Below are 26,269 nucleotides of genomic sequence, written 5' to 3'. Positions count from 1 at the left end.
GGCAGATGAGGTGGGAAGGAGGGGTGGGATCTGGCGGGGTCACCAGTAAACAGTTTACACAACAAAGGGGAAGGCCTTGGGCGAAAGAGGAGAGGCAGCGGGAGCCCAGCCAGGTGGCCAGGGCACAAGTGAGGCCCCTCCTGGCCTGGGGAGCTCAGGGAGTCCAAAGGCAGCTGAGGGGCAGGGCCAAAGCCCAGTCCTGAGCCTCACCCCAAAATAACCTGGGCCCTCCTGGCACTTGCTGCCCCCCACAGCTGGCAGGCCCAGCCTCAATAATGGGGGATGGGAGCGCCTCTCCACCCTTGGTCCCCCTGGGCTGGAAGGGGAGGGGGAGGAGAACAACTGGGACTCCAGGCCCCTCTGAGGAGCTGGAGGGGACTCAAAAATCAGAACAAAAAAGGCCAAAAGGTTTTTACTCTGTGAGCCCTGGGGAGGGCCGGGCAGAGTGCAAGGTGTCCACAGGAGGGGATAAGCAGGGGTGGGGAGGCCTGTAGTCTTGCTTCCCTGCTGGGAAGGAGTGAGGGGAGGTGAAGGCCGGGTGCCCTCTCCACACCTGCCCCTCCGGAGTTCATACTGGAGTCCTTGGCAGGCATGAAATCGCATGGCCTGCCTGAAGCCTGGGTCAGGACAGCCGCTTGGCAGAGGGAGGAGGTCGGTAGGCTGACGGCAGCTGATCTGAGCTCTTCCCTGGCCCTGTGTCTTTCCCGGCAGGAAGCCGGCACGGCAGGGAGGGCTTGGAGAGGGATAGCCATCTGCCTGCCAGAGCTGTGCCCCAGATTCTTCAGCTTCCAGGTCAGGGGTCACGATACAGGGGGCACTGGGTTAGGCTCAAAGCTCATCCGGGGGGCTGTGTGTAAGGGGGGATGCCTTCTGGATGCCCTCATCCTCATCGGGGCTGGGGTCTTCTTCAAGGCCACCTAGCTCCTTCCTCTGTTTGCTGCCGCTGCCCGAGGCCTTGACCTTGCCGCTCTTCTTTTTAGACTTCTTCCCTCCCAGGGCAGCTGTGTCCCCCTTCTTGCCGGACCACTGCTCTGCGAGGCAACCTGGGGTGAGGAGAGACACCCTCAACAGACTGGTTTGCTGGGTGAGGAGCACTGACTGGGCAGCCCCGGAAGCGGCAACTGGAAGTGGTGTCAGGTCCCCTCCTCCTGCCTCTCTGGGGCCTCCAGGCCCCTCTGGGGGCATCTGAGTTACTGCCATGTTATTCTGCACCTGGTTTTAGTACCTCTTCTCCACGCTGTCCCATCAAGCTCCTTGAGGGTATGGTGCTTTCTAGGTCTTATCTCTTCTCTGTCCCCTCCCTACCCACCTCCCCTGAGGGGGGGCAAGCAGTAAAGCTGAGGGCCCACCCACCCTGCCCTCTCCCTCCCTCAGACTCACTGGTGTCCTTGCCCTTCAGCACGTGGTTGGCGCAGAGGAACTGAGTCAGGTCTTCCTCCTGGTGGTTCCTGTACCAGTCCTCGATCACCTCCTCAAACTCTTCCACCAACACGTCGCACTATGAATCAGAATACATTGCGTTGGCAAAGCCCCAGCACTGACTCGCTCCCGGGGGAGCTCAGCTGAGCCTCACAACCCACTGCAGGGCAGGCAGGTGGCTGTGATTCTCCTGAGGAAACTGAAGGCAGAGAGGTGAGATGACTTGATCAAAGCCTCCCAGCTCTCGGTGGCCTTCCTCAGCCCCAGACCCAGTCCCCACCCACCCCCGTGGGGCACGGTAGGCTCTGAGGGCCAAAAGGCCCATACCTGCTTCTTAAGGTCAGCCACCTCTGCAGAGGTCTCATTCCACAGCTCATAGGGGATATCCATCACCACCTTGACCCCTTTGTGGACCAGGTTGTGCAGTGTCTCAAAGGTCTCAGACATGCCCTGGAAGAGGCAACCAGGCATGAGAAGCGGAGCTTTCCCTACCTCCCACCCTCCTCTCCGGGTGGTGCTGGAGGCCCAAGGACCCAGCTCTGAGAAGCCAGGACTCTCAAGGCTTCTCACACTGGACCTCACTTTCCTCTCCCCTCTTTCAGGTCTACTCCACAACCCCTACACACCTACACACCTACACACACACAATCACACACAACCTATCCTGCCTCCCCACACCTCCCCCTTTCAAAAGGGGCTGCTGTGTGGGCGCCTGGGTGGCTCAGTAGGTTAAGTATCTGACTCTTGACTTTGACCCAAAGTCATGAACTCACAGTTGTGGGATCAAGCCCTGCGTCAGGCTCTGTGCTGAGCATGGAGCCTGCTTAAGAGTCTCTCCCTTTCGCTCTGCCCCTCACTCTCTCTTCCCCTCTCGCTATTAAAATCATCATCATAATAATAACTTAAAGAAACAAACAAAAATCCCCAAAAGGGCTGCTGTTGCCTTCTGGCCCTTTGAAATAGATACTCCTTTCCCAGGAATTAAGTGTGCCTTGGCTCTTTCCCCTCACTGTGGCCAGGAACACTCGCGCCCCCACGTCTAGACCCGCTCACTGCTCTAATTCTTCCTAGGGCTTGTGCCTTTCCTGGGTTGGAAATGGGCATGAGTGAGGCAGGGAGGACCCAGTTCTGTAAAAATATTTCTGCCAGCTACCTAGGTCCTCTCCCTGGAGACTACACCTACACATCATCTACTTCCTCTATCTTTCCAGAGGTAATGCATGCAAATACAAGCAAATATACATACAAATCCATCCTGCCCTCCTCACCCCCATTTTTTACACAAGCAATAGTATATAGCAGACACACTCTTCTGCACCTGGCCTTATTAACAGACTTTGGAGATAATTTTAATTCACGCCACAAAGAGCTACCTCATTCTTTGTTTTGTCCACTGAATGGCCACATCAATTTATTTAACCCCTGGTGAATGGTTAGGTTGTTTCTAATTTTACTGCTACGGAAAATAATCTTAAACTTTTTTTTTTTAGGTTTATTTATTTAGGGGCACCTGGGTGGCTCAGTCAGTTAAGCGTCCGACTTTGGCTCAGGTCATGATCTCGTGGTTCATGGGTTTGAGCTCCACGTCAGGCTCTGTGCTGACAGCTCATAGCCTGAAGCCTGCTTTGGATTCTGTGTCTCCCTCTCCCTCTGCCCCTCCCCTGCTCATGCTCTGTCTCTCTCAAAAATAAATACAAACATTAAAAAAAATTTAAGTGTATTTATTTTGAGAGAGAGAAAGCACAAGTAGGGGAGGGGCAGAGAGAAAGGGAGAGAGAGAATCCCAAGCAGGCTCCACGATGTCAGTGTGGAGCCCAATGCAGGGCTCGAGCTCATGAACTGTGAGATCCTGACCTGAGCCAAAGTCAGATGCTTAACCAACTGAGCCCCCAGGGGCCCCATAAACATTTTTATATTAAAGCAAAACATGGTTTTATTACTGAGTAGAATACAAAATTCATACAAATTTAAAAAATTTAAGACTTCTGTTGCTTAAGACTATCTCTCTAGGTTTCCCAGGGGTTTCTCACTAACCGACTTCACTGGAAGGGTAGGTGGGTGGAGAAATGTGGGAGGCAAGTCTCTTACCATGTGCCAGGCACTGAAGACGTAGAAACAAAGAACTATGGGCCTTGTTGTAAGAAACTCCTTGTTCAGGGACAGAGCCATTCACACATACAGTAAGTGCACTGAATGTTACACAGGCACCCTGACAGCGGTCCAGGTGCGTGCCCAGTGGGCCCAGGGGAATGAGGTATTAACCCCACCCCCACCCTGCCATGTCTTCTGACATCTCTAAAGCCCACAGGTCTGTACTGCCTGAGCTCTCACTGAGCAAGTGATCAGGCCTCCACGGGGATTGCCACCCTGCATTTCAGTCTGAGGCTGAGACAGGGCCCTGATGGGCAGGCCCAGGCCATGAAGAATGTGCCTATTGCCACTGAAAAGCCAGGCCACTCAGAAGGGGAGAAATGCACACCGTGGTCGATGAAGAATGGGAAGAGGCCAAGGAGGGAAGCTCCCCAAGCATGATCTCCAAATCACACCCACACCAGCAGACCACTTAGACACCTCCAGGCCTGGCCCCAGTGGGGATGAAGGACAAGCACAAATCCAACCTTGGCAAACCGGTTGCTGCCGGTCCTCTCCTTGTGCAGGCTATAGTCCAGGAGCCTCTTGCAAATGGTCTCAGTGACTTCGATTAACCGTAAGTCCCTGCAGAGACAGCAGCACGAGAGGGGCTGAACTCCTCCCTCTCTTAGCCCCAGTGGGTCAGTGGTCCGTCCCTCCAGCCCTGCTACCCCAACACCTGCGCATCTCACCAAAGGGAAGTCAGAGCTGGAAGGAAGATAGGTCATCTGGTCTGGGGGCTCTGAAATGCTGGAACACAGACCAGAGAGACAAAATTGTAACAGCTCTACGGGAAGGCATTTTTTATAAAGCTAAATGATTCAGTATTTAGATGGTTTTATAAAGCAAAATGTATTAAGTTTTGATGTTAAAATATTTCCTTTTTTCTGTTTTAAGATTTATTTTTAACTCATCTCTACACTCAACGTGGGGCTTGAATTTATAAGCCTGAGATCAAGGGTCACACACTCCATTGAATGAGCCAGCCAGGTGCTCCAACACATTTCATTTTGAAAGGACCATCATGGCTGATGAAAGTTTTTTGGGGGGGTTATTTTTACTTTTAATATTTATTCCTGGCAAAATTAAAGATTGGTAACCCTATATTACCAATTTTTTTTTTTTTTTTTTTAATTTGCACTGGTCCATGAAATCCAAGAGTCTGGGAATGAGATAAGGCCCAACAGTCTTGCTTTTACAGATGAGAAGTCCAAAGCTCAGTGGAATGAAGGGACTTATGAAGACCACACAAATAGTTGGGGGCAAAACCAGTGGGCAAACTTAGGTGTTGGTCAGAGCCGCCTCCCTTTGGTGGGTCTGCCTAGCTGGAAGGGAGAAGGGAACTCCAAACCTCTAAAGCCGTTACGAACAAAGCAGGCCAGGCTGGTGGGTACCCTCTTTCACTTACGACTTGGTGTATTTGACTCCGGAAGCCTTCCGATCCAGGATGCCATAGCCTGTGTCGATCACCTCCTTGGTCTTGCCGGTTTCCTCAAAAGCTGATTTCAGCTCCACGGCAACGTATTTACACACTGGGGGAGGGAGACACAGCCCAGCCAATTGAGTGCACGTGAGTCTGATAGAAGCCAGCTCCCAGCAAACCACACCAATGTGGATGCCTCTCCCAGACGGGGTCAACACCCCAGGCAGGGAAGGAGTTAGTCCCAGACCACCCCATGGAGGTCACTGGGGGAAACTTGGCTCCAAGATTCACTGCCCCATGTCCAGTCCTGGCTGACTCCATTTCTCCCAGCTCCCGCCTGCCCCCCACTCCCACCACCCTCTGTAATCATTTTACTTTAAAATTTTCAAACATATAAAAAAGCTGAATGAGTATAATGAATAACTATATACATTCCGCTCATTTCAACAGTTAGTGATCTGCTACATTCTCTCTCCAATATGTAACATAAAATAATATGATAATATAGTAATATATCTCAACAATATATACATTGTTTCTGCTAAACCATTAAAAAATTGTTTTTAATGTTTATTTCTTTTTCAGAGACAGAGCACAAGCAGGGGAGGAGCAGAAAGAGATGGAGACCCAGAATCTGAAGCAGGCTCCAGGTTCTGAGCTATCAGCACAGAGCCCGATGCAGGGTTCAAACTCACGAACCAGGAGACTATGACCTGAGTTGAAGTCAGATGCTTAACCAACTGAGCCACCAAGTCACCCCTTTGCTAAACCATTAAAAAAAAAATTTTTTTTAACGTTTATTTATTATTGAGAGACAGAGAGACAGAGCATGAGCAGGGGAGGGGCAGATAGAGGAGGAGACACAGAACCCGAAGCAGGCTCCAGGCTCCGAGCTGTCAGCACAGAGCCCAACGCAGGGCTCGAACTCACAAACCGAGAGATCACGACCTGAGCCGAAGTCGGGCGCTCGTTTAGCAGGCGCCCCTGCTAAACCATTTTAAAAGTAAGTTGCAGGGACACCTGGGTGGTTCAGTCAGTTAGGCGTCCGACTTCAGGTCAGGTCATGTTCTCACGGTTCGTGTTTCGAGCCCCACGTCGGGCTCTGTGCTGACAGCTCGGAGCCTGGAGCTTGCTTCCAGTTCTCTCTCTCTCTGGCCCTCCCCTGCTCACGCTCTCACTCTCTCAAAAATAAAATAAACATTAAAAAAAAAAAGATATAAAATAAAATAAAAAGTAAGTTGCAGATATCATGACCTTTCACCCCTAAAAATGTCCTCATGCATCTCTGGAGAATAAGGACGTTCTTCTACCCAACCATACAACCATACTAATACTCGGAAAATTAACAATTCTAATACCACCTAACAGTCCACATTCAAATTTCCCCAATTGTCCCAAATTTCCCTAACTGTCTTGTATGCCTCTTTTATTACTTGATTTCGTATGTTGTTCCACTACCAGCTCTCTGTTCCTACCAAGGTAATTTGCTCCATCCCTTCCAGAGGCCTTATTTCTACTGTTTCTGTACATTCACCTTCTCGTTTCCTCTTACTTTTCCTCAGTTATTAAGCAACTCCTAGGTGTCAGGCACTGCCGGGGATTCACAGATGAAAACAAGGTTCCAGATCCAGTCTAATGGAGTAGAAAGAAGTGTAAACAGATAATTACTACTGCATAAGGAGTACTACCACTAAAAGCATGACCTGTCCGAGGCCCTGGGAGAGCACTTAATGCCCTCTAGGGGCTTTTCTGCCCATTCTCCCAGCTTCATTTTATTTATTTATTTATTTATTTTTAAATTTTTTTTTTTTAACGTTTATTTATATTTGAGACAGAGAGAGACAGAGCATGAACGGGGGAGGGGCAGAGAGAGGGGGAGACACAGAATCTAAAACAGGCTCCAGGCTCTGAGCCATCAGCACAGAGCCCGACGCGGGGCTCGAACTCACGGACCATGAGATCATGACCTGAGCCGAAGTCAGACGCTCAACCGACTGAGCCACCCAGGCACCCCTCCCAGCTTCATTTTAAAAGCCTCCTCCTACTGGGAAGTTCTTCTAGACCAATCCCACCTGCTCCTGATTTTATCTGGGCCTCTGCAGGATCCAGGACCCATGCTCTCACTGAGGGCCTTTGGCCATTTTGTGTCTCCCCAGTTAGACCATAAGGGTACCCAAAGTGAGTTACCATGTATTGGATTTTTTTCTGTATTCCTCTAGTCAAGGACTGTGTGTGTGTTGGATACTTAATAAATATTGCTGACAGACTGTGTTTGTGGTCGAGCAGCTTCTGATGCCTCTGAATGAATATGATCTATAGGCTAAACACCATCAGAGTGACTGTAACACTGACAGCAGACTTTGGTAGGAGACCAATTCACCACCAAAACAAATACCTCCCCTGAAGGCTTGCTTGGTAAAATTTTATAACGTACACATTAATAGATGGCTTGGAGAATCTGGAACACATGAAAATTCCAAAATATAGGCTGGGATCTCAGAGTCTGCAATGAATCGAGGTGGCTCACCTCCCAGGCTCTCTATCCAGGACACCTGTCCCCCTCCCCTCTCTGTTCTGTACTCTGTGTGAGCTCATCGCTTTTCTGGCTCTTTTGCTCCTTTCTCCCACGCCCTCAACGTTTAGGATTCCAGGCCCTGGGGACCTGGAACCTCCTTTCTCTCTTGTGCCCATCAACCACAACCTTGCTTCCCAACTCTTCCAAATCTTACCTCTTCAAGACCCCCTCTGGGGATCCCACCCAGAATCAGACTTGGAGGAGGCTCATGGCACAGGCCCCAGACTCTCCTGGACACCCACCTACTCCTTTTCCAGGCAGGCTCTCCTTCCTCTGTGCCAAGGCCTATTCCACTGAGGCTACTGAGCCAGGAGGCAGGCTTTGTGGGCCAGACATAATCAGCATTTAACAACAAAGGTGCAACAATGATAAATAAAAGCAAATACACTATTAAGAGGAGCCTAAGAGTTTGCCAAGCCATCCTGTGACTGAAAATCCATTTTTTTCAAGTTTTATGTATTTATTTTGAGTCAGAGAGGGCACCCATGTGCGCTCAAGACTGTGCAATGGGGGAGGGGCAGAGAGAGAGGGGGGGAGAGAGAGAATCCAAAGCAGGCTCCACGCTGTCAGCACACAGCCCAAGGTGGGGGCTCAAACTCACAAACCGTGAGATCATGACCTGAGCCACAATCAAGAGTCAGATGCTTAACAGACTCAGCCACCCAGGTGCCCCTGAAAATGCCTTTTAATCTTTATCCATTACCTACAAAATGGGGTTGGACTAGAATGATCTCTTAAAATCTTTGCCAGCTCTCTGCTTCTGAGTCTGTGAATGCCTCCTAATGGAAAGAAATGTGAGCTTCTTAGACTATGAGGATAATCAGAGACACAGTGGAGACTAAGATTGAAAACAAAGAGAGGAAATGAACTCCACAAAAGAGTTCTCGAAAAAGAGTGAAAGGAAAGCATTGCAACCCTCTGCCTATTTATAGGGCTGAGGGACAAGGTACAGGCTAGCACCCATACTGGGAGCCCTACTGGTGAAGTCAGGTCGTGTCTGAAGCATCTTATCTTTCATCTCGAAAATGAAAGGATTATGTGTCCCAAACCACCTACCCCACCCCCACTTCCCAGGACTTAGGGAACATCTGGCCTGCTGTACGCTTTGAATTGGGATGAAATGGATTTATAGCCAACTTGCTGAGGTGTTTGGGTTACAGAGATGGGAAGAAAGGAGTGGCTGCGAAGGTCCGGGGAGAAAACAGAGATGGGGGGAGGAAGAATGGCCCTTCATAGTCCCAGATCACTGGCTTGGGTGCTGGTGCTCTTTCTCTCTCTGAAGTTCCACACCTCCACTTCTATACCTTTAGGATTCATTTTCTCCTTATTCCTAAAATCCTCCTCCCTCACCAAATTCCCCCAGGCTCTACTCTTGTCCCAAAGTGGCCCTGTATTCTTCTCCCCTTAGGCCTCAGACCCTTCTCCTTCCTCCACCCACACCCACAGTCCCTGTTTATTCCTATTTATTCCAAAAATATTCACTGGGTGCGTACCAGGCATTGTGTGAATAAATATCTGAGAAAAGGTCCTGTCCTCAAGGAGCTCACAGCTAGTGGGGGAGTCCATCAATTGCACAGATTAGGTTGTGGTGAGGGCCAAAAGGGGAAAGGACTTTCTCAGGCTCTTCTTCCCCTAAGAACAGTCATACATACTTTCTCAGTTCCTCAAACTTGTCTGTCCTTTGCTTCTTAGCCTATGGGCCTCTGCATCTGTGGCTTCCTAAGACATTCTCTCTTTTCACTTCTCTTCACCCAGCTAAGTCCTAATTATTGTTTGGGCTTCCTGTACGAAGCCTTCCCTGACTCTCCTCTACACACAGCCTTTCCCCCATCCCTAGGCTAAATTAGATGCTCCTCACTCGGCAAAGCCTGTTATCTATCATGGCATCTACCACCCTGGATTATAACTGCTTCTTTTGTACCGATTTGATCGCTCCAGGTGCACCGAGACCTGATCCCTTGCCCGCCCCTGTGTCCTCAGCATCCAGCACAGAGCCAGGCACACAGTAGCTTCAATGAATGAAGAGACTCTAGCTCAGGAGGCAAGGATCTTGCATCCCCCTCACCCCCTTCTCTGCACGCCCCGCCCCTCTGGCAGGATACTCCCCGCCGGCCCCGCCCCCTCACCTTCGCATTTGCTGGGAAGTCGAACCCAGTCGGTCTCCTCGGCTTGCGCCTGGCTCGGGCCCAGCTCCGGGGCCGGCAGTAGCAGCAGCAGCAACAGTAGCAGGGAGAGAAGGAGAAGACAGCGGGGTCCGGGCCGGGGCGCGGGCTCAGGCAACGGCTCCATGGCCCAGCCGGACCCGACCCCAGCGGACCGGGCTGCGCTTCCTCCGACTGCGCGCGCTGGGCAGCTTCCCGGAGCCGCTTCCGGGACTGCACACGTGCCTCGGCGTAACCAGGGCAACAGGGAGCCCCCGGCCCGCTCCCTCCTCTGGCTGCCTCGGCCCGCCCTCAGAGCCGACGAAGGCCCGCGGACTACGCAGCCAATGGGCTTTCCGGGGCTTGCACCCCAGCGAATGGGAGGGCGATCTTTTTTCGACCTCGACCAATGAGGAAACAGATGGTGTCCTCAGTGTCCTATGGCAGCATCTTACCCCACCCACTAACGGTGGCTCTGGAGCGGCTGGAGGACCAGCACGCCGAGAGGGGAAGCTGTGGGCTAGGCCTGAAAGGGACGAGGTTGGGCTCGGCGGTCCTGCAAGAGGTGCAGAAGGCTGTCTTGACGGTCTTCGCCGCCGCCTTCTTACGCGTCACTTCCCTCCTGGGGTTGTAATGCAGCAAACACTTAAGCGAGCACCTGTTTTAAAATTTTATTATTATTATAGTTGTTATTATTGTTGTAATTGCTAATCAGTGGTAGGCTGTGTAAGTGAGACAGCGACTCAGTCCCCAGCCTTCAAGCAGCTTTTTTAATGCCCAGTAATCCCAGCTTTGTCCCCCGAGAGCTAGAACAAATTACCTCCTCTCCAAGCCCCTTTCTTTCTTTCTTTCTTTCTTTCTTTCTTTCTTTCTTTCTTTCTTTCTTTCTTTCTTTCTTTCTTTCTTTCTTTCTTTCTTTCTTTCTTCTTTCTTTTTCTTTCTTTCTTTTCTTTTCTTTTCTTTCTTCTCTTTCTTTCTCTTTCTTTCCCTCCCTCCCTTCCTTTCTTTCTCTTGCCTCTTGCTTTTTTTCCTTCCTTCCCTCTCTCCCTTTTTTCTTTCTTTTTTCTCTTTTTTCCCCTTCCTTCCTGTCTTCCCTCCCTCCCTCCTTTTCTTTCTTCCTTTTTTTAATTTTTAAAGTAATCCCTACACCCAGCGTGGGGCTCGAACTCACAATCGCAAATTCAAGAGTTGGGTGCTCCATGGACTGAGCCAGCCAGGCACCCTGAGCCTCAGTTTCTATCTTTATGATGACAAAGGATGCTCCTAGCTGCTGTTAAAGACTTGCCTGTAGCTGGCAACCTCAAATAGGTTTGTGGAATTAAAGCTTATTAACAGATTGTAAAAAATTCACACTTTTTTTTTTATTAGTATGTAACCTCAGTTCTCTTTTCTACCCTATTATTTATTTCTTGGATTCTGAGCTCCTACAAAGCAGGGACTTGGCTAATGAACAATTGTATTTCCCTTCTGCCTCCCCAGCAACGACAGGGTACCCCACATAAGGAGATGCTCAGTGGGTTCCCATCTCCTCATCAAGAGGAGGACTTTCTGGGTCTTTGGGGCTGCTTCAGACTGCCCCTGAGCTCAGTGTCCTGTGGACACACACACATACCAAGGCTGCTTTTCTGGGAAGTTGTCTGCAAATTACACTTTTGTCTGCAAGGCTCTGTTCCCCAGTGCCCTATGTTTCCTTCCTAGATATTGGATATTTATGTTATTTTATGAAGTCTTAGGACTGATGCTCAGCCTTTTGACTTGTTATTTCCTGATTTTAGCTTCTTGCTCAAAACAATTGTGCAAGTGACAAGGCACTTTAGATACGAAGGGGCTGTGGTATGTATAATTCTATAGCACACAGGATCAGGACACCCTTCTGCAATGCTGCATCTTCTGTAGGCTTCTTAAGACTTGGGGAGACTCAGAGCCTGGCCAAGTCCAGTGATTTACCTAGGCCCAGGAACCCTCCTGGGAAATAATGTTAAGCCAGCCACAGTAGGCAACTGAGCCCTGGGCAGGGCAGGATTGGGGGATTGGAACTCAATGAGGAGGGGCGTTGAAGCTAAGGGAAGCTCTGATTCCAAAATGAACAAAAGGACGTCTGAAGGACATTTACTGAGGCACAAATCAGTTTGGCAGGAGCTCAGGGCCGGAAACGGACAGTGGCCGGAGAAAGTCTGAGGTCATGGCCAGACATGCCCTTGCCCCAACCCAGCCTAGCTTAGACTTCTTCTCAGTCTGTGTGTTGGGGAAGGAGCAAGCCATGTAGGGATGGTGGACGGATTTGTCCCCAGAAGTTGTGGGATACCCCTCCTTGAAGAATCCAAAAAGAGGCGGGAGTATCTCCTTACAGGCTGGTGAGAGATGAGCTGTGCAGCAGATAGTGAGGGTTTTCATGGAACAGTAGCTGAGAGGGCACAGAGGCTCAGGAAAGATGGAAATGTCACTGACACCATGTGTGTGTGTGGTGGTGGGGGGTGATGTTAGAGCATTTGCTAAGCCCACCTTGGGGGAAGAAAGACAAAGGTAGCACCACTTGTCCAGCAGACTGTCCTGTGCTGCCTAGGGGACACCTGGATTCACATGAAAGCACCCAGAGATTCCTGCGGGTGATTACTGGAGAGGAACCCCTGGAAAGACTGGATTTCCTGCCAGTGCTGGAGAAACAGAGGCCAGACACTCTACTGTGGGGGCCTCATATACTATCGGTGTAAGAACGCTCTTTAGGAAACAAAAAGACTCTTTAGTGCCTGGCTCAGGGTTGATGCTCAATGAATATTTGTTAAATGAATAATGACCCTTAACTGATTAATAAGGTGTAAGTTTGTAATTAATATCCATGCTCTTGGCATTGTATATGATCCTGTTACCCTGGGATCCTGGCCCTGTTCATTTCTGTCAAGTCTGTACAAAACTTCACATCAGGCCCAGCACCCCACCTTCCTGGCTTCCTGGGCACCTCGTCCTGACCTCTTGCAAAGGCTGGGTCAGGATGGGGAGACAGAGAGGGAGCCTCACCCCATGCCTGCCTGCGGAGGAGACAGAGGTAGGACAGCATCTTCCCCAAACCCTGGCATCACTCTACAGTTCCCAGAGTCTCACCCTCAGGAAGCCCTCTTCCTCAAGGGAGCCCTTCCAGATTTCTGCTTCTTAAAAATCTGCCAAATCCCCTCCTCACAGGGCAGACGTGAATTAAAATATGTTTCATTTGTTTGTGTCATTTAAGTTCCCCTTTAATTGTTCTCAGTTCTCTGCACCTCAAGGGTCCCTGTACCTGTGGATCCCCGCCCTCAAGCGGCTCCCGGTCTGATGGGAGAGATACAGCCTTCTCCCTCAGAAGGCCCTCAATCCGAGGCGGGAGACAAACCCCAGCGCCGGAAATTTCCATCTGCAATAGGAGGCAGGTCACACACAAAGATTGCAAGGCTTGAGGCAGGAATTCAGGGTGACTCACGAGCACCAGGCCCAGGCTCGGTGGGTAGGGAGCGTCCCCTCCTCCCACACCGGGCTCCTGGACTCCCAGCCGAGAAGGCGGGGCTGCAGCGACAGGGTGAGCCCCGGGCCTGCCGTCCCCCCAGCACTGCGGCGAATCCAGGTGGCTGGAGCTGAAGGCTCTGCTGCGGGCGGAGGCTGCGGGAGACGGCGGGGCTCCAGGGGGGCCCTGGGGGGCGCGGGGAGCCCGGGGTCCCCCAGCGTGGAGGGCAGGGCACGGAGGCGGCTGCAGGTCAGGAGCACGTCAAACAGCAGCAGCTTGAAAAGCAGCAGTCGCAGCGCCCCCAGCCGCAGCGCCTGGCCCCGCGTCCCTGCGGGAGAGAGAAAAGCAGTTAGGGACCTGGAGGCCAGCGTCAGCCCCACCCGCAGGAGGGCGTTCTCTGGGGAAGAGGGGCCTTGTCCTCTGCCCTTGCCGTTCCTCCTCCCCGCCGTTCCCCAAAGCCAGGGCAAGTCCTCCCTGGTGTCTGACCTGAGCTCTAACTGGTAATAATAACGCACACCTTCCCAGCCTTCATTTTATCTTATTCCCCCCAAACCAGGGGGATGTAGGCCAGGCAGAAATTAGCATCTGATGCAGAGGCAAATAACCAGCTCCAAATGCTCTATGTGGTGAGGAAGTAGAACCTGACTCATGACTCTCTCTGCCTGTTGGGTGGTGGGACTGTCTATCACCCAGTCTCCCAAGGCTCTGACGCTGACACCATCCATCTGGGCTGCCCAAGGAGAGCTTTAAGGAGCCTCCCGTTAACTCTCACCTACACCTTCCAACTGGTGTCCAGGGAGTACTCTGGGGTCAGAGGACCCACTCCCATTTACCCACAGGTAGACTCAAGCCCAGGCTTGCCAGTGCCCCAACCCAGCAAGGCAGCCTCTTCAGGGAACACCACCAACCCCCCGCCCCGGCAGAGTGGAACCATCAGGCCAGACCCTAACAGAGCCCAAGATCCCCAGTACTCACCCCTGAGAGGCTCCCAGAGGCAGGTTCTGGCTGAGGAAGTCTCTCCTGCCAGTCAAGGAGAAGAGAATGAGTCTTTGGGGATGGGCTCTGCCCTCCACCCAAGCACTATGCTCCCAGCCTGGCACAGGGCAGCCATTCACGGCATGTTGGACAAATGAACCAGCAGTAGGAACCTGGGGCCCATTTGCTACGACTCCTCTCAGGGGCCCAGATCTCTCTCACTCCCCACGGTCGACTGTTCTGTGCCCAGGGGAGGCTGAGGTGCCTCAGCACTTTCAGACAAGAAATGGGTTTTCTTAGCACCCTTCTTTGAAAGGCGGGACCTTTAGTCCACATTCCCGTTTGGAAGGTGACAAAACTGCCATAATCCAAAAAGAGGAAGTAAGTCACCTAGTAAAAATAATAGCTGGCTTTGGACATGTCACTTAGCTTCTCTGTGCCTGTAAGATTGGGAAAATAATATGGCCTAGTTTATGAATGTAAAGTGTTTGTAACAGTGCCTGTTGCAGGGTAAACAATAAGTAGATGAAAACATTTTGTTATTTAATTATTGCTTGGTCCTTATAGGTAGGGTGTCATATATAGGGCGATACAGATATTAACCCTAGGTAATAGGAGGGAGGAGGTATTACCTCTTGGAAGTCATGCATCAGAGCCTGGATTTGAAGGAGATATTTGAAGCCTGGATATTTGAAGGAGTTGCAAATCCAGGACTCAGGGCCCTGAGGTCACCCTGCTCTGATCCTACCCATCGTCACCTCATTCAGATGGTTGGCATGTGGACACCCTCCATGCCCCCATGGCCCGGAGCCTGCCCTGTCTCCCACCATATCCTGTTTCCAGGGTGTGTAGGGGAGGGGCAGGGAGCATCCACAGGGGCCCAGACGCCGTCCCTACCTGACAGCTGGAGGGGCCGTGTGCTCTGGCTGTGGTCGCCGGCCCCGGGCCCGGTGTGGCAAACCAAGTTTTCCCAGGCTGCCAGCTCCTCAGAGGGCAGGGAGAGCTGGGCCAAGCTAGTCCAGGTGCCGTCAGCCTCTGGGGAAGGGCCGTAGGTGAAGGCGTCCAGCGAGCTGCCATTGCCAGCTGAGAACCAGATGGGGCTGTCAAGGCCAGGGGGTGCAACATCGAGGACCAGGCAGACCACCAGCGTCTGCTGCTTCCCATCCACCAGCAGCGTGATTGGTGGGGCCAGAGAGGGGAAGGGTGTGCCGCCCACACCTGTAAGAGAGCATGCACCTGTGGGGGGCTTGATCTGTCTGTGCCCTCCCAGGCCAGCACCTCATAATAGACTTCTGTCCTTCCATCTGGGTTTGCTTCCACCATCCATCTATCTTTCCACCCACTCATCCATCCCTCTCTTCTTGCATCTACCCATCGATTCATCCATGTTTTCCCCATCATCCGTCTTTCCTATACCTCTTCTACCGTCCATCTGCAGATCTGTCCATGCATCCGTGCATCCATGTACCCATCCTTCCCTCACCCATCATATCCATCATATCCCTCACCCAATATCTGGCATACTCTGTGCCAGGAACTGGGGATAAAACACTGGTGAAGACATTGTCCCTGCCCTCAAGGAACCTTTCCTATGGGAAAGATAGCAGGTGCATAAACACATTCTTATAATACCTTGTTGTGCCAGCCTCAGGAGAGTGGTTACCGCTGGGGAGGAAGGGAAGGAAATAAGATCTGGAATGAGATCAAAGAGGGCTCCGAATGTATCTGTAACTTTTTGTTTCTTTTATCTGATTCAAATATGGCAAAATTTTAACTATTTGTTAATCTCAGTGGAATATGCAGAGGTGTTTGTTGCCCTATTCTCTGTTCTTTTCTGTAGGTCTGTAGTAGTAAAAATATTTTTTAATGTTTATTTATTTTTGAGAGAGAGAGACAGACAGACAGGCAGCATGAGCAGGGGAAGGGTGGAGAGAGAGGGAGACACAGAATCCTAAGCAGGCTCCAGGCTCTGAGCTGTCAGCACAGAGCCCGATGCGGGGCTCGAACTCACAAACCATGAGATCATGACCTTAAGCTGAAGTTGGACACTTAACTGACTGAGCCCCCCTGGCGCTCCAGTCTGTTGTATTTTTTAGAAAGATTTTATTTTTAAGTAATCTCTTCATACAACGTGGGGTGGGACTCAAACTCACAACCCTGAGACCAAGAGTCGCATGCTCTACCAACCCAGCCAGCCAGGTGTCCCTATAATATTTTTTAAAGAGCTCTGTCAGACATAATTTATGTATTATACAATTCACCTATTTCAAGTGTCTGTATTATTTCATAGTTAAAAAATCAAAAATAGGGGTGCCTGGGTGGCTCAGTTGGTTTAAGCATACAACTCTTGATTTTGGCTCAGGTCATGATCCCAAGGTCATAGGATTGAGCCCCGAGTCGGACTCCACACAGACTATGGAGTCTGCTTAAGATTCTCTCTCTCTCTCTCTCTCTCTCTCTCTCTCTCTCAATCTTCCCCTCTGCCCCTCCCCCACTTGCTCATGCAAGTTTTTTTTTTTCTCTCAAAAAAAAGAAAAAGTCACATGGGCACTGCAAACATCTGTCCTATATTTTCTGGGATAGTCTTGATTTTCTACAATCTTATATTTTTCAATGAAGGTGACAATATATATAATGACCAAAATGTTATTCTTGAATAGTTGGATATCTTTTCATATAAATAAAATCTCAAACGTTAAAACCCACAAATTTACCCCATGAGTTAAATGCAGCCAAGCTAAAGAAATTCCCCAGGGCACAGGAAAAGACACCAGAGAATCTTGTGGGGAGGTCAGAGTGGGGGGGTGCTCAGGGAAGGTTTCTTAAAGGTCAAAGAACTGATCTGGAAGCATGTGGAAGGTAAGTAGCCTACTCAGGATTGGAACTCAGGTCTCTTTGACTCCTGCTCCCATAGACCCGCCCCACTTGGAAGGGTGACTAAGATTTTGCTACATGGCACAGTGGATCAAGCCTGGGACATGGCCTCAGACAGAGTTGGTTTGACTCTTGGCTGGTCCACTTAATTTACTGAGTCTTGAATGCTGCACCAATATAATAAACTTAAAAACACCAGCCCAGTAAAATTGTTGTGAAGAATAAAGTTCATGAATGTCAAACACCTTGGCAGAAAAGTATTAGTATTATTTTATCAATACTAATATTGATAAGGCATGGCAAACAAAAGGAACAGAGAAAGCCAAAAGTGAGCTCCTGAGCCTGTCCAGTTGTACAGATAGAGACACTCCCCAGGTTGAGTTTAGCATGTGCCTCCTCCATGAAGCTGCCCGGGATTGCTCCTCCTCAGCCTGGCTGCTTCCTTCCCAGACCTTTTGCCATGGGCTTTCCCTGCTTCACATGGATATGGTTAATCTCCCTAGCAAGAGACAGCTTATGAAAATACTAGAAGCCAGCTTTAGATCAAGAAGATGCGGGGGCGCCTGGGTGGCTTGGTTGGGTAAGTGTCTGACCCTTGATTTCAGCTCAGGTCATAATCTCACGGTTCCTGAGATCGAGCCCAGCATCAGGCTGCTTGCTGATGTTGTGGAACCTGTTTGGGGTCGTCTCTGTCTTCCTCTCTCTGCCCCTCCCCTGCCTGCTAGCACATGCTCTCTCTCAAAATAAATAAATAAAACTTTTTAAAAATTTTTAAAAAGAAGATGCCCTGACTCAGAGATCAAGGCCTTTCCCCACCACATAACATGTAAACGTGCACATACTTCTAGATGGGATTCTATCCCCTAAGTTTGTTTGTTTGTTTGTTTGTTTAGAGAGGAGGGGCAGAGAGAGAGGGAGAGAGAGAATCCCAAGCAGGCTCTGCATTGTCAACATGGAGCCTGACTCGGGTCTCCAATGCATGAAACGTGAGATCACGATCTGAACCAAAATCAAGAGTTGGACACTTAACCAAATGAGCCTCCCAGGTGCCCCAGAATTCTCTCCTCTAAACACAAGTCCTTTGGCTCCATTCTTGATCTTTGAGGAACTGAGGGTAATACCCTTGGGAAGTCACTGGGGCCTTGGGACCTCTCCTGAGAACTCACAAAGAAGGGGGAGCAGGGATGAACCTGAGGCATTCTGAGTCCTTTTGGGATAGGGTACTGTTGAGGGCAGGAGTCCAGGACAGGAAGGACAGGAGAGGATCTCACAATGCCGCCCGTGTCCCAGCCCTGGCTACCCCGTCCCCACCCTCCCTGGATGCCCATCCAGCTTGTTCTTATTATCTACCTCCAAGAAGTGACTGCCCTACTACCAACACTGTGGACTCCAGGGAACAGGAGTTGGAGCCCCAGAGTGAGGTAGCTGGAAGGTGAATACTGTGGGGAAGGGAGTGGTGGGCTTATGGTGAGACCCTTCCCAGGGACCCCACATAGGTCTGTCCTGCCTCCCCACATCCCACCCACACCCAAGGAGGTCAGGAGCTAGGGAGTGGGCTTGGGCAAACGAATGGGGCCCAGAGAGGGATGCAGGGAGGGGGCTCACCTATGGGCAGGGCTGGACACCCGAGGGCCAGGAGAAGCAGCAGCCAAGTCCTGGCCATGGCCCACCTGAGAAGAGGCAGGACTCAGCTGCAGACTGTGGGCTGCGGGAGGAGGTGCCCGCAAGACTGCCTCCCAGGCCACAGGCCCAGCTGCACCTCAGCTGCTCCACCACGGAGCCGTTTCCCCAGTGAGGGCCCCTCCCACCGCCACCCTGGCCCCCAAACCCAATCCCCTCTCAGGCGCCAGGGAACTCAAGGTGCCTCTCCCACAGCCTACTCCCTCCCATCTGAAGAGCATCTCACGGTCTGCAAAGTCTTTTCCCACTCACTGGCCCTGCCATCTACAGGATACAGAGCACCAGGCAGTATTCAAGGCCTTGCATTCAACACTTCATTCTGTCCAGCCAACCGCTCTAAGTTCCATTTCACAGGTGAGGCAGCTGAGGCTCAGAGAGGTTGAGTGACCTGCTCAAGGTCACACAGCTGGCAGGTGGCAGAGCCGGGGCTTGGACGGTTTCCTGATGGCTGACCTCACTGTAGCCAAAAAGCCCAATACACTTATTTCAGTGTTGTTACAACATCCCGCCCCCGCCACGTTTAAAAATAGAATTTAGTTTTTAGAACAGTTTCAGATTCACAGTGATATTGAGGGGAAATTTCAGAGATTTCATGAATATTCCCTGCCTGTTACATCGACTACCTTAAAAAAAATTTTTTTTTTAATGTTTGAGAGAGAGAGAGAGAGAGAGAGTGCAAGTGGGGGAGGTACAGAGAGAGAGGAAGACCCAGAACCCCAAGCAGGCCTCAGGGTCCAAGCTGTCAGCACACAGGCCGACGCAGGGCTCAAACTCACAGACCGTGAGATCATGACCTGAGCCATAGTCGGCTGTCCAACCGACTGAGCCACCCAGGCACCACTCATCGAATCTGTTTTAAGAATAAACTCTTGGGGTGCCTGGGTGGCGCAGTCGGTTAAGCGTCCGACTTCAGCCAGGTCACGATCTCGCGGTCCGTGAGTTGAGCCCCGCGTCAGGCTCTGGGCTGATGGCTCGGAGCCTGGAGCCTGTTTCCGATTCTGTGTCTCCCTCTCTCTCTGCCCCTCCCCCGTTCATGCTCTGTCTCTCTCTGTCCCAAAAATAAATAAACGTTGAAAAAAAAATAAAAAAAAAAAGAATAAACTCTTTAGGGGCACCTGGGTGGCTCAGTCTGTTAAGCGTCCAACTTCTGCTCAGATCATGACCTCAGGGTTCATGGGTTCTGGTCCCATGTCAGTCTCTGTGCTGACAGCTCAGAGCCTGGAGCCTGCTTCAGATTCTGTCTCTGTCTCTCTCTGCCCCTCCCCAACTTGTGCTCTGTCTCTCTCTCAACAATAAATAAACATTAAAAAAGAAGAAGAAACTCTTTTGGGGCACCTGACTGGCCCAGTCAGTAGAGCAGTGACTCTTCATCTCCTTGATCTCCGGGCTGTAAATTCAAGCCCAGGTTGGGTGTAGAGATTATTTAAAATGAAATCTTAAAAAACAAAACAAAACAAAACAAAACAAAAAACCCTCTTCATAAATGCCATTTTCAGTGACTCTACTAAATTTTAGCTATAGCTGTCATTTTGACCCTGAAACTTCACATCTAGGTATATACCCTAATGAAATAATGAGTCAGTCATTATAAGACAAAGATTTATGCACAAAAATTTTCTCTGAAGTAGTAGTATATGTAAAAAGCAAGAGAAATTGGAAACAGTGTAATTGTTCAACGCTAGGGGAAGGGCCAAATGAATTAATGTTTGGTGTACCTGTATTAGTGAATATTATGCAGCAGCTTTTTTTTTTTAAGTTTTATTTTTTATTTATTTTTGAGGGAGAGCATGCACGCGCAAGAGAGGGGGGAGAAGGGGCAGAGAGATGGGGGAGGGGCAGAGTGCCAGAGGGAGAGAATCCAAGCAAGGTCCACACAGGAACCCAACTCGAGGCTGGATCTCATGAACTGTGAGATAATGACCTGAGCGGAAGTCAGAGGCTTAACTGGCTGAGCCATCCAGACGCCCCCAACACATCTGTCTTTCCTAATGGGATTTATCTCACGGTTGGTTTTTTTTTTTTTTTTAATGTTTATTTACATATTTTGAGAGAGAGAGTGAGAGCACTAGCAGGGGAGGAACAGAGAGAGAGAGAGAGAGAGAGAGAGAGAGAGAGAATCCCAAGAAGGCTCCCCGCTATCATTGCGATGTGGACATGGGGCTGTATCCCACAAACCATGAGATCATGACCTGAACACAAATCAAGGGTTCCCCGCTCAACCCAACCCACTCAGCCACCCAGGCGCCTTCCTCATCCCTTTTAAGCCTAGAAAGTCCTCGCCCTTCTACAGAACGGATACATTCTCCCTTCTACTGTCTTTTTGTGCGTGTGTAGTTTAATCCCCAATCCCCCATCACCATTTAACTCTATCAGGAATTAATTTCGGTGTATGATAGAAGACATGCATCTAAATTTCATGCCCCCCCCCCAGCGCTAATCGGTTATCCCAGGATATCGATTACTTGCGAGGATATCGATTACTATCCCAGGATATCGATTATCCCTATTACTTGCGAGACATTCTCTATGTTAATATCTTTTATGTTGGAGGGTTTATTTCTTCTTGGTTCTCAGGATTCTTTATTCTGGTTCCAGCCTCACCCCATTTCCGTCGGGATGGTTGCTTTAATAGTCCTGTCTATTGCACCCTCCGACGTCCCGCCCCCTTCCCTCAGGGAGGCCTGGAGGCCAGGGGCGCCAATTGTTCCCAGGCGCAGCCCGCGCCCAGGTGCCCACGGTCTGCGCGGGCTCCCGCTGGGAGGGGGAGGGAGCGAGGGCGGGGAGGAGGCAGGTGTCCCTAACGACTCTCCTGCCTTCCAGCCTGGGGAGGTGCTGGCCCGGGCTCCGTTACCACATTACAGATGGGGAAGGAGCCCTCTGGCCTCTTAGGGTTTTAAGACCTTCCCAGAAACGGGGAGGCAGAAGACCCCTTGTGCCAGCCGCCTACCTTGCCGGCTGCCGGCTGGAACCATCTCCTGCTGCTCAGCTACCCTCCCACCGGCCCACTCCCAGCTCCGGGCTACAGGTCTCATCCCCAAAGCACTGCAAGCTTTCCTTGCCCGCTGTCACATAGGTAGGTATCCTCCTTCCAGAAGCCCAAGAATCTCCCTCTGCGGGCACAGTCTTGCGGGTCCTAAAGACGCCCTTGCCCAGGGCTGTGAGGATGTCCTGACATGCTGGCGTTGGATCTCAGAGCTCCTCTGAGAGAAATCCTTCTCTGAGCTCCTCACTTGGGATTAAACTTGGCCATTTGCTGACCTGCCTACTAAGAGCCAGGTCCTATTCACAGACCTCTCCTTAAATCCCCACAATCACCCCATCAGGTGTTCTCATCCCTGTTTCCATCTGGGGAAACTGCGACTCTGAAAAACGAAGTTCCGAGGATCTCCTAGCAGCAAGTGGTGGAACTGGGATTTCACTCTAGGGGTGTGTTCACAGGAGTCTCTCCAGGGCTCTTCATACAAGGTTGTCCGATAGGAGTACCCATCTGAGTGCCTGGCACGGCAGATGATCTCTCCCTCTCTCCCCTTTTTTTCATATATACACATAGAAAACCAAGGGCTCTTCTAAACTGGGATGAGCCACATAGGCTATGAAAAAGAAAATGAAGGAAAAGCAGCAGTGCTTATTAGACAAAGACTGCCGCTATTCACCAAGCGGTTACCGATTGTAAATCTGACATATCCAATTAGAAGGCTGCAGAGGGCCAGATCAGGATGTGTGTGTGTGCTGAAGTAGCAAGTAGAAGTGTCTTCCAGTTAATACTGACAGGGGCATCTATTTCATCAATCAAATAAAAAGTCCTACAGTGATAGGTATAATACAAAATAAAAATCACCTGAAAGTTCAATAACAAGGAAGGAGCTAAATAAACCAGAGTGGCTCTCTAGGATGAAATACTATGCAGGCCTCAGAATATCCTCATATTGCAAACCACTTCTTGGTGTCTGTTTGATGCCAGGAATTGGGGCTGGGGATGAGACAAAAAGAGCTACTCCCACCAGTCAAGGAAGGAGACAGGCTCATAAACAGACAAGGGACTTGGAGTGTAACAGATGTCACGAATGGTGTGTGCATGTGTGTGTGTGTGGTCCCGGGAGAGGGAGATCATCCTTTCTGGAGCTGATGTGAGCCTTAGGAAGAATGATTTAGAAGATACTTGAGCTAAGTCTTGATTCTTTCCGAAGAGGTTGTAATGACACGGGGAAATGTTTCAGTTATTATGTTAATTAAAAAATTTTTTTTAATGTTTGTTTATTTTTGAGAGAGAGAGAGAGAGAGAGAGAGAGAGGAAGGGCCAGAGAGAGAGGGAGACACAGAATCCGAAGCAGGCTCCAGGCCCCGAGCTGTCAGCACAGAGCCAGATGCAGGGCTCGAACTCACGGACCACGAGATCATGACCCTGAGCTGAAGTTGGCCGCTTAACGGACTGAGCCACCCAGGCACCCCTATGGTGTTAATTTAAAGAGGATTAAAAGATGCACAGGTAGCATGATCTGACGTTCGTGGAGCCACCACACCAGCTTTGGCTTGCTTGACACCAAGTTTAATTTATAGGAGAAAGAGCTTAGAAACGTTTATCATGTGTAAACTATTGTTATTTTGGTTTTTCTGCTGCTCGCTGCCCAGACAATTCTAACTAAAATATGTACTTTATATCCCAGGGTCCTAGCAGGAACACAGATGGGTATTTTGAAGATGTTAGCTACCTCCAGTGTTCTTTACATAAGTTAGCAGGGGAAATTGAGGGGTACAAGGCCTAAGTTGAAATCACACCTGCCTGCTTTCACTCCAATGACACATTCTTCTTATCCTTTTTGCCAGCACCAGGTTCCTTACCTGGTGGGTGACTCAAACCTTTACTCCTATAGGGTCTGAGTCCTTGGTGGTCTTGACTTTGTTGGGTTGCTGAAGTTTTCGGGACCACTGGTTGGGAGGATTTAAAAAAAATTTTTTTTAATGTTTATTTATTTTTGAGAGAGACAGAGACAGAATGCAAGTGCGTTAGGGGCAGAGGGAGAGGGAGACACGGAATCCGAAGCAGGCTCCAGGCTCTGAGCTGTCAGCACAAAGCCCGATGCAGGGCTCGAACTCACAGACCGTGAGATCATGACCTGAGCCGAAGTCAGGCGCTCAACCGACTAAGCCACCCAGGCGCCCCGGGAGGATTATTAAGAGACACCTCAGTGACTCCCCTGGGCTCCAGATCTAGCCCCATCTCTATTATGCAGTAGCAACCTAATTTTCTCTAGTAATTGGGCTTCACCAACGGAGACATTACAGAGGCGCCTTTCTCTGCCTATTGGATCAGTAGCAGGAGAAACCAAAATGGCCATGGCCATCTCAGCTTTCAAGTCATCAGTTCTATGATTGTCATATGGTGGGAAGTGTTTCTCTCTGGGGTTCTAGGATCACCACGCCCTCTGAGTCCATTCCATTATTGGAATGGGAAGCAAAAATTCTTCTGGTAGGTTATAGACTTTAGGTGTAATAGTGAGGAGGCTCTGACTACCCCTACCTCTTGGTTATATATGACCATGTATGGTTATGGTTTAAGGAAACACTGCATCGGGTAGGATAGCCCCTGCACCTTGCAAAGTGTGATTTCTCAGCTATGCTCCAAATGAGCCTTCAGCAGGCCAATCCACCATTCTCTCTTGCCTGCTGCTTTGAGGTCATGGGGCACACGGTAAGATCAGTGAATTCCTTGGGAGTGAGCTCATTTATACATTTCCTTGGCAGTGAAATGTGAGCCCTGGTTGGAGGCGATTTTGTGTGGAATGCCATGGTGATGGGTAAGGTATTCTGTCCATCAGAATACCTGATGCTGACAGAATAGTGGTGCTGACAGAAGACTGTAGGCAGAGGAGGTGAATTCATACCTGGAATATGTGTCTGTTCTCATGAGGATAAAGCACATGGAGTCCTTCCATGCTAGGAGGGCCCAGTCAAATCAGCCTATAAACAGGTGAGAATGGTACCCAGTCAGGGACTCAGCATGGGGCTGTAAGTAGGATGGGCATTCAGCACTGGTCACAGCCAGATTAGCCTCAGAGAAGGGAAGACTATTACTGAACCAAAGCATAGCTTCCATCCCTGCCACCGTGAGTCCACTGAACAAGGCCTAAAGTGCCTGGGGAAAGAGGGTCCACAGGACTGTCATTATGTCCAACGGGAAGACCATTCTTTCCCATGTCTTAATGTGGGGTATTATGGCTACCTTTCCTTTGGCTGTTAAACATTGCCACCTGGTCTTTACGCTACCAGGATACCATTGTTTCCACTGAGATCACGGAATCCAGTTCTACTGATTCATCCAGCATCCCCCACTAGCATCTCCAGCCTACAGAGGACAGCCATTAGAGCAAGTCAAGGATGTGGGTGACTCTCACCAATGCATTTATCTCCCTCTTCCTTTCCTTCCTTCCTTCCTTCCCTTCCTTCTTTCTTTCTTTCTTTCTTTCTTTCTTTCTTTCTTTTTCTTTCTTTCTTTCTTCCGAGTAAACTCTGTGCCCAACATGGTGCTCAAATTCTTGACTCCGACATCAAGAGTTGCATGCTCTACTGACTGAGCCAGCCAGGCACCCCTCACCAATGAATTTCTTAATGCTTTGGCAAAGAGGTGTTTTCCAGATCCCCTTAAAATATGTGTTGAAGGGTGGCTAAGCAGGTTGCACATAATAAATCCAATCTGGCATGCCCACCTCTCTGAGATTTTGGATTCTTTCCTTTACATTATGCCAGGGAAATTCTGGCATTTCAAGTTTACTAACTATAGGCTACCATTAAATCCAGGCTTTAATTAACCAACCTCATAGACTATTTATGCCTCTCCCAGGTGCTTGAGCCAACACATTAAATCCCAAATCCTGGATGAGCATCCATGGACTTGAGTTTGGGCAAACTGAACCTGACATTCCACCCTCCTGGGTCTATTTCCCTTAGAACCCATTCCCACACATATTGCTGTGGCTCCTGCCAAGACAGTTTAGCAAGATCTGTAATTCCTTCTGTCTGGGCGTCCTCCTCTCAGCGTGGGCCTTGTGCTTCTCTGCCCAGGCTGTTCTGGGATCTGATTTGACAAGGGCCAGGGACGACTGGAGGTGGGGAGAGTCCTGAAGCTGATGTCTGGGGAGACGGAAGCCAGTGTCTGCCCAAATGTCCCCATTTCATCTCAGAGTCTCTCAGTGCCCTTATGTTAGCATATTCTTATGCTGCCCTAGAGGGCTGAGCACTTAGCACCACAACTTGGCAACCCCTACAATGACATCCCGGTGCCCACCCTCAGCCATGTGGGCTCTCTTTGCCTATAGGGGATGAGGGACCCCTCCAAGGTGCCATCAAGGTGTCCTGATTCCACACTCGCATTTCCTGTCAGACATTGATAATTTCCAGTTTTCTCCCTGTGGCCATGAGAAGCCACACGAGGCCACACCATAGTGAAGAAGAGCCACAGCTATTTGTTCTGCCATCTCCCTCCCTCAACAATGCACTATTATCCACTTCACCCCTGCCACCCCCCACCCCTGCCCAAGGATAATTTGAGTAATGGTGACACCTGTGCATGCAGTGAATCATCT

At 50.1% G+C, this 26,269-nt stretch overlaps 2 protein-coding genes across 6 annotated transcripts; both read right to left on the bottom strand.

Annotated features, from left to right (window-relative positions):
* Window positions 1-397: 397 nt before the first annotated feature.
* On the bottom strand, window positions 398-9,976 carry CNPY3 (canopy FGF signaling regulator 3). 4 transcript variants are annotated; one of them, XM_030315535.1, is made up of 7 exons: window positions 9,674-9,965; window positions 4,958-5,081; window positions 4,242-4,299; window positions 4,038-4,160; window positions 1,747-1,869; window positions 1,381-1,498; window positions 398-1,043 (listed from the first exon to the last, which is right to left on the bottom strand). In XM_030315535.1, the coding sequence occupies exons 1-7, from the start codon at window positions 9,834-9,836 to the stop codon at window positions 829-831; spliced, it is 924 nt and encodes a 307-aa protein (XP_030171395.1). In that variant the 5' UTR covers window positions 9,837-9,965; the 3' UTR covers window positions 398-828. The 4 variants fall into 4 exon arrangements, 3 of the variants coding, with proteins under 3 accessions (XP_030171395.1, XP_030171393.1, XP_030171394.1); XM_030315533.1 differs by lacking the exon at window positions 4,242-4,299 and having other exon boundaries at window positions 4,038-4,134; window positions 9,674-9,960; XM_030315534.1 differs by lacking the exons at window positions 4,242-4,299; window positions 9,674-9,965 and adding an exon at window positions 6,525-6,543 and having other exon boundaries at window positions 4,038-4,134.
* A 2,727-nt stretch (window positions 9,977-12,703) lies between these two features.
* Window positions 12,704-18,672, bottom strand: PTCRA (pre T cell antigen receptor alpha). 2 transcript variants are annotated; one of them, XM_030315536.1, is made up of 5 exons: window positions 18,615-18,672; window positions 15,768-15,827; window positions 15,033-15,353; window positions 14,136-14,180; window positions 12,704-13,488 (listed from the first exon to the last, which is right to left on the bottom strand). In XM_030315536.1, exons 1-5 carry the CDS (start codon window positions 18,670-18,672, stop codon window positions 13,136-13,138), a joined length of 837 nt encoding a protein of 278 aa, XP_030171396.1. In that variant the 3' UTR covers window positions 12,704-13,135. The 2 variants fall into 2 exon arrangements, 1 of the variants encoding a protein (XP_030171396.1); XR_003968846.1 differs by lacking the exons at window positions 14,136-14,180; window positions 15,033-15,353; window positions 15,768-15,827; window positions 18,615-18,672 and adding an exon at window positions 13,647-13,755 and having other exon boundaries at window positions 13,415-13,488.
* Window positions 18,673-26,269: the final 7,597 nt, after the last annotated feature.

The sequence above is a fragment of the Lynx canadensis genome, chromosome B2 (assembly GCF_007474595.2).
Source record: "Lynx canadensis isolate LIC74 chromosome B2, mLynCan4.pri.v2, whole genome shotgun sequence".
NCBI classification, from domain to species: Eukaryota; Metazoa; Chordata; class Mammalia; order Carnivora; family Felidae; genus Lynx; species Lynx canadensis.
Note: the sequence above shows the minus strand (reverse complement) of the source record. Positions and strands in the feature narration are given on the sequence as shown.

What these genes read in the sequence shown, in the direction of transcription:
- CNPY3 (XM_030315535.1), bottom strand. Translation starts at nt 9,836, where the DNA reads ATGGAGCCGTTGCCTGAGCCCGCGCCCCGGCCCGGACCCCGCTGTCTT. An exon ending in ACTTCCCAGCAAATGCGAAG is followed by an intron (nt 5,082 to 9,673) that starts GTGAGGGGGCGG and finishes TCCCTCCCCCAG; the next exon opens with TGTGTAAATACGTTGCCGTG. An exon ending in GGAGTCAAATACACCAAGTC is followed by an intron (nt 4,300 to 4,957) that starts GTAAGTGAAAGA and finishes TCTGTGTTCCAG; the next exon opens with CATTTCAGAGCCCCCAGACC.
- PTCRA (XM_030315536.1), bottom strand. Translation starts at nt 18,672, where the DNA reads ATGGCCAGGACTTGGCTGCTGCTTCTCCTGGCCCTCGGGTGTCCAGCC. An exon ending in GTGTCCAGCCCTGCCCATAG is followed by an intron (nt 15,828 to 18,614) that starts GTGAGCCCCCTC and finishes ATCTCATTCCAG; the next exon opens with ATCTTATTTCCTTCCCTTCC. An exon ending in CCTCTGGGAGCCTCTCAGGG is followed by an intron (nt 13,489 to 14,135) that starts GTGAGTACTGGG and finishes TCTCTCCCGCAG; the next exon opens with GGACGCGGGGCCAGGCGCTG.